This window comes from Lactuca saligna, chromosome 7 (assembly GCF_052625555.1).
Source record: "Lactuca saligna cultivar CGN05327 chromosome 7, ASM5262555v1, whole genome shotgun sequence".
In the NCBI taxonomy this organism is placed as follows: domain Eukaryota; kingdom Viridiplantae; phylum Streptophyta; class Magnoliopsida; order Asterales; family Asteraceae; genus Lactuca; species Lactuca saligna.
Genome location: NC_136423.1, coordinates 1,296,130 through 1,303,057, shown reverse-complemented (window position 1 = coordinate 1,303,057; position 6,928 = coordinate 1,296,130). Strand labels below are relative to the sequence as shown.

Genomic DNA, 6,928 nt, shown 5'->3' with positions numbered 1-6,928 from the left:
GCTAATAAACCATGCGTCTCTGCTAACATCCCCCCAAGGAGCTTCCACCACAAAGAAGGTCTCCCTATATATCTGTTGGGAATAAAGCGTCATGAAGCTTCCAACCATCACAGGAGGGCCAAAAAATATTTGATATGTTTAAATGTTTTCGAAGGAACATCAACAAGAACTCGGGTTAGTATTAGTTCACTAGAAAATTCTACATTTTGTGTATCTAGAAATTTTATAACTATCACTTTGCTCTTATAGTGTTTCTTTGCAAGAAATGATTTCTACAAGAAGCTATCTCCTTTGACAACAACCACTTTATTGTCCGCCGAATAATAGAAGTAGTATGGCTTTGTTTCTTTACGATGTGTAACAAATCAACATTTGTGAGATTCTGTCTCTTCGCATCTTACACATACATCACATCCCCCAAATCGTAATATAAGACAATGTGGGAGCTTTCCATATCTGCATATGGTGTGGCGTCTTTTGAACTTAATACTTGAAACCAAATTTAAAGTGCGTACATATATTATTTTCAAGGCATTACCCCACAACTTAAACGATTCGTTCCACCATTCTTAACAATATTATACCAAGTCTATAGTGGTTACTCCTCTAAGACATACCATTTAATAATGATGTCTCTAAGCAAAGACATATGTGAATGTGTTTCAAGTATCCTTTAGGATGACCATGAATTATTTTGGCTCATGCTTTTTGTATTAGTTAAATTGTGTAATTGTCATCCTTATAAATAATTTTAAACGTGTTTCAAGTATCCTTTAGGATGAGTCTTTTTCCCTTGAAATTTATCCTTAAATGTGGGATGATTGGGAGGGAAAGGAAAGGAAATGGAAGAAAAAGAAAAGAAGGAATTTTGTTTTATTCCCCTAAATATCAAACTCTAGGTGTTATAGTCTACTAGCTCGGCTATTGTCTTATCTTTTTAAAAAAAATCTTATTTTAAGCTTGAGAACATAATGCAATAGTCTACTCGTTTGATAATTGTCTTATTCGTAAACAAAATCTCGTCAATAGATACAATTTTATTTTTAATTGTTTTAGTAGTTAGCTCTAGTTTACTCGATTGATGGTTTATAAGCGAATAAATCAAAAATAAATATCTCGATTTTGGTTGTGTAATTTAGAGGTGCACAAAAAAATTGGTTCACGATCCGAAACCGGTTTTAAAACTGATTTGGGTGAAACCGGTTCGGGTGATTATCAGTTTGAAACCGGTTTCAATCCAATCCAATTTCAATCAAAACCAACTTGTATAGATTCGAGTAATTTTCAGTTTTAATCGGTTTCAGTCTACATCAGTTTTGATTTCATTGACTAACCGGGTAATTTTAAGTTTTAACCGATTTCAATCCGATCCAGCCTAAACCGGTTTTCACTTCATTGACTCAAACCGAACCGGTTTAAAAAAAAAAAAAAAAAGAAATTGTGGTCGTGTAGTGTAACTTGCGTTTTAAGTTTTAACAAATACTTGATACATTCAAATGTACAATCGATCGTAATGGGCTTGACGAAGCCCATATTCCTTCATCCCTCGGTCCCTCCTTCCTTTACTTTCCTCATTTCAAATTCTTGGACACACGCTCCAGTCCCACTTCATTCCTCATTCTTCTCCTTCTCATTCACAGTCTGCAGCGCTTCAAATCGATCGTTTCTTCCTACGCAGGTGCGTTTTTTCTTCACCGCTTTCCAGTTTTCGATCCCTATTACCTATCACTGTTGAAATCTTAGTAGATTTTCATTCATATACTTCTGATTTTCAGGCTCTTAAATCTTGTAAAAACCCTAGAGATGGAGTGGAATCCACAAACCCTACAGTTTCTGTCCCAATCTTTCCTTGGTACACTCTCCCCTCAACCAGAACCCCGCCGCCGCGCTGAGAAAAACTTGTCCGACGCCGCCGATAATCCTAACTACGGCCTTGCCGTTCTTCGTCTCGTTGCTGAACCTTCCGTTGACGAGCAGATCCGCCAATGCGCCGCTGTTAACTTCAAGAACCATCTTAAAACCCGGTGGATGCCTTCATCCGCTACTCCTATTCCCGATAGTGAAAAAGAGCAGATTAAGACTCTAATAGTGCCTCTCATGCTCTCAGCTACCCCGAGAATCCAGGCTCAGCTTAGCGAAGCCCTAGCTGTGATTGGGAACCATGATTTCCCTAGGTTGTGGCCGGCTTTGCTTCCCGAGCTTAAGGCAAGTCTTGAAACGGCTATCAACGCGAATGATTTTGCTTCAGTTAATGGTATTCTTGCTACTGTAAATTCTTTGTTTAAAAAATTTCGGTATCAGTTTAAGAGTGATCCCCTACTGCTTGATTTGAAATACTGCTTGGATAACTTTGCTGCACCATTGTCGAGTACTGTTGTGAGTATTTCGGGCAAGATAAACGAGGCTGCTGGGTCTGCTGCAACACTCCGTCAGTTGATTGAAGCACAGAGGATCTGTTTTAGGATTTTTTATTCGCTCAACTTTTTGGATTTGCCAGAGTATTTTGAGGATAATGCAGATAAATGGATGAAAGAGTTTAAGAATTATCTGACTGTGAGGTATCCAGCTATAGAGGATATGGGTACAGATGGTGTTTCAGTTGTTGATGAGCTACGAGCAGCTGTGTGTGAAAATATAAGCCATTACATGGAGAAAGAGGAGGAACTGTTCCAAAAGTACTTAAAAGAGTTTGTAGAAGCTGTTTGGAGTCTCCTTGTAGTTGCATCAGCATCACCCAGCCGTGAACGGCTGACTGTGACTGCCATCAAGTTTTTGACGATTGTCAGCACAAGTGTACACCATGAATTGTTTGCTGGTGACGAGATATTGCAGCAGATTACTCAGAGTATTGTTATTCCGAATGTGATGTTAAGGGATGAGGATGAAGAGCTGTTTGAGATGAATTATGTGGAGTTTATTAGGAGAGACATGGAAGGGAGTGACCTTGATACAAGAAGGAGAATTGCGTGTGAGCTTCTCAAGGGTATTGCTGGAAACTACAAACAGAAGATCACAGAGAGGGTCTCAACACAGATACACAATTGTTTGGCAATGTTTGGTGAAAACCCAGCTGGTAACTGGAAGTATAAAGACTGTGCCATTTACTTGGTTGTCTCTCTTGCCACAAAAAAGGCAGGTGGTGCTTCAATCTCAACCGATCTTGTTGATGTTGAAAGTTTCTTCAGATCAGTTATTGTCCCGGAGCTACAGGGACAAGATGTGAATGCTTTCCCAATGTTGAAGGCAGGCGCATTGAAGTTTTTCACAATGTTCCGTGTGTTGATCCCTAAACCCATTGCCATGGCTCTCGTTGGTGATGTGGTGAGGTTTCTCGGTTCGGATGTGAACGTGGTCCACTCGTATGCCGCCACCTGTATCGAGAAGCTTTTGCTTGTGAAAGACAACAATGGGGTGCATTCACAGGCAAGATACACGTCAGGGGACATCGGTCCCATTCTTCCGGTTTTGATGACAAATCTTTTTGGTGCATTGGAGAAGCCGGAATCAGAGGAGAATCAGTATATAATGAGGTGTATCATGCGGGTTCTTCAGGTTGCTGATATATCCCCGGAGGTGGCGTCACCCTCCATCACCGGGTTGACCTCGATTCTAAACAGGGTGTGTGAGAACCCGAAGAACCCAGTGTTCAACCATTGTCTGTTTGAGGCGGTTGCTACGCTGGTGCGAAGAGCATGTGAAAAGACCCCGTCTCTTGTTCCAGCCTTTGAAAGCTGCCTTTTACCGAGCCTCCAGATGATCTTGGCTAAAGATGTGACGGAGTTCTTCCCTTACGCGTTCCAGCTGTTGGCTCAGCTTGTGGATTTAAGCAGGCCTCCTGTCCCTGCACACTACATGCAGATATTTGACATCCTGTTGACGCCCGATCTGTGGAAAAAGTCTGCAAACGTCCCGGCCCTCGTTCGTTTGCTCCAGTCGTTTCTCCAGCAGGCACCCAACGAGCTCAACAGGGAAGGGAGATTAAGAAATGTTCTTGGGATATTCAACAGGCTCGTGTCCTCACCCAGCACCGAGGAGCAAGGATTTCATATCCTTAACCCGGTGATTGAGAATCTTGGGTATGATGTCATGGCGGAATACATGAACCACATCTGGGCTTCCTTGTTTACCCGCCTCCAGAATAGCAAAACCCCAAGACTTGTTAGGTGTCTGATCATCTTTATGTCTCTGTTCCTGGTGAAGCATGGGATCCAAACTCTTGTGGACTCCATAAATTCTGTTCAGGCGAATCTGTTTCATGTGATCCTGGGCCAGTTTTGGATACCTAGTCTGAAGACCATAACCGGCTACACGGAGGTGAAGCTGAGTGCAGTAGCATCAAGCAAACTGCTGTGTGAATCGGCATCCCTGTTGGATCCTGCAGCGGAGGAGCTGTGGGGGAGGTTGCTGGATGGTATTGTCACTCTTCTGTCCCTGCCAGAGGAGGAAAGAGTTGAGGATGAACCCGAAGTTCCTGATTTTGGTGGGGAGGCAACTACCGGTTATCAGGCCACTTTTGTTCGTCTTCACAATGCTGGTAAAAAAGAAGAGGATCCTCTCAAGGAGATCACTGATCCAAAACACTTTTCCGTTGCTTTACTCTCAAATCTCTCTTCTCAATTCCGTGGGAGGTTCCCCCCACTTATTACCAAATATCTTTCTCCTGCTAATCAAGCTGCCCTTGCTCACCTATGCAATTCCTACAATCTTGCTATACTATAAAGACACAGGTAAGACTCCATGATGTTGTTAATGTTTATATATATATATATATATATATATATATATCTATAGCAGTATGTCTTGCTTGTTATCATGCCAAATCTCTCTCTCTATCTATTTATTTTAAAATTTTAATTTGACGAATTTGGAAAATAAATGTATTTGCTAGAGTAGAGGGCAACAACCTAATTTAGCTGCGCTTTCCATGGGGCATGTAGAGTGATAACATGAACATGGTATGTTAGGTTTGATTTGTGGTTTATCTGTCACATCCGATCAATCACAATTTACAAAGGGCAAAGGCAATGTAGTTGAAGTCTGAAGAATTGATTGAATTGAATTAGCATTTTTTGTAAGGTAATGTTTTATTACTTGAAAAGTGGTCTGACCTTTAGAGTTTGAGTTTGTTTGTTTTGGTAAAACATAAACATTAGGATTTGGTCTCTGATGGATGGATATACTATAATACTAAACATGTGACATGACATGACATCTCATCTCATATCTATTTGCTTGCTTGCCTGCCTGCCTGCCCTGCTTGTGAGTTGTGACATGCATGAATGTTGATGGCTGTTTCTATAACCACCCGTACATATTTTGTATGGCAGGATGTGATATGTGGATGTGGATGTGGATGGAGCGTGGGATTTCATACAGTTTTGAACTTGTTTTGTTAAATAGCAGCAGGTGACATATATATAATATATAATATATATGGTGAAATCCACATTTTGGCAAGACCAGGAGTGTTTTCTTTTCTTTTCTTTTTCTTTTATGTCATGTCATGTGTTGTGTTGTGTTGTGTTGTGTGTAACCAAAGTCATTGATTCAGGTATTATATGAATGAATACCAAGCAAGGTTTCTTGTTCCTCAACATCCTATCGTATTTTTCATTTTCCCTAAATTTTTATATACAAACCCATCATACCTGTTTTCTGCTGATTAACTATGCATTAAATATATAGGGAAATTAAATAAACCAATCATTATAAATGAGTTTTTTTTCTCCGGTTTTTGAAAAATGGCCACTTACTCCGGAATGTTTAAATCTTCAAATTTCAGAGTTCCAGAATTTTTCATTGGATATCCAGAACTAAAAACAATTTTTTTTCTCGAAATTCCAGAATTGTTATTTGTTTTGGAAAATTTGGAGTTTTTTTTTTCTTTGAAATCCCAAATTTTAGTCTTAAATTCCAAAATTCTGGTGCGGAATCTATTTTATTGTCAGGCAAAATGTTTTTTATTTTTTTTTCAGTGTGGGGTGTCTATTTCGGACAAAATAGGTATTTATTATATTTATTTTTTTTGTAATTATCTTCATATACACATTATTTAATGTTCAGATTACTCTTAAATATGGTAGGAGATTCTATTAAAGAATTAACCAACTTTTAAACTTCATATATCTCAATCCTTTCAAACTCCTTTCCTTGCAAAACTACCATTTTGTCAAAGCCAACCTATCATTCTTAATGCTCACATTTCTTTTAGTTTTATGAATATTGCACAAGAACAAGTCGGAGACTTTAGATTATAAGTGAACCATAAAAGTGTAAAAGTTTCTATCGAAAAAATTAGGTACGAAGGAGGTGGGCAAAAATAAGTTTTGAAAATTTGCAATTCATCCTTATAGCCTTTGGGTATATGAATTCAAAAGTTGGATAATCCAAAAAATTTGATTTAGATTACAAACCTAATTCAAAATCATAAAATACAAAATACATTTGTGATGTTTTTGTGTTTTTGAGAGACATAGAGTTACTAATGATCAATTTCGAATATGTGAATGGTCAACAATTTTCAAATAACATTTATACAAGGAAAGAAAGTAATTAAAAAATTTTGGTTACACCAATTTGGCGCCAAAAAGAGGGTATTTAATACTTAATAGATACAACTCTTTCTTTATATAAAAATCCATTTAGTTAACAAGTCACCGCTAGGGGCTCTGCCCCTTGAAACCCCGTACCTTGGGGCATTGCCTTCGGATCCTTGTATGTTCGAATTCACATTTGTAGTAACTGTTTGTATCTCCTAGAAAATCCTATATTTTCTACTAAAAGTATCCTTCTACTAAGGAATTAAATGTGTTGTATGTTTGTTAATTGTAAAAGTAAGTATTCCTCCCAGATGTAACCATCATTAATAAAATATAGTTTTTACATTACTGTTTATGGGAAATGTTCACAAAGTAGATGTAATGGGGAA

At 38.5% G+C, this 6,928-nt stretch overlaps 1 protein-coding gene across 2 annotated transcripts; it reads left to right on the top strand.

Moving 5' to 3' along the window:
- Positions 1-1,556: 1,556 nt before the first annotated feature.
- Positions 1,557-5,594, top strand: LOC145004265 (cellular apoptosis susceptibility protein, putative / importin-alpha re-exporter). Of its 2 annotated transcripts, XR_013662336.1 has the most exons (4): positions 1,557-1,678; positions 1,776-4,727; positions 4,894-5,076; positions 5,328-5,594. XR_013662336.1 is itself a non-coding variant. In XM_078963158.1 (3 exons), exon 2 carries the CDS (start codon positions 1,804-1,806, stop codon positions 4,717-4,719), a length of 2,916 nt encoding a protein of 971 aa, XP_078819284.1. In that variant the 5' UTR covers positions 1,558-1,678; positions 1,776-1,803; the 3' UTR covers positions 4,720-4,727; positions 5,328-5,594. The 2 variants fall into 2 exon arrangements, 1 of the variants encoding a protein (XP_078819284.1); XM_078963158.1 differs by lacking the exon at positions 4,894-5,076 and having other exon boundaries at positions 1,558-1,678.
- The last annotated feature ends 1,334 nt before the right edge of the window (positions 5,595-6,928 follow it).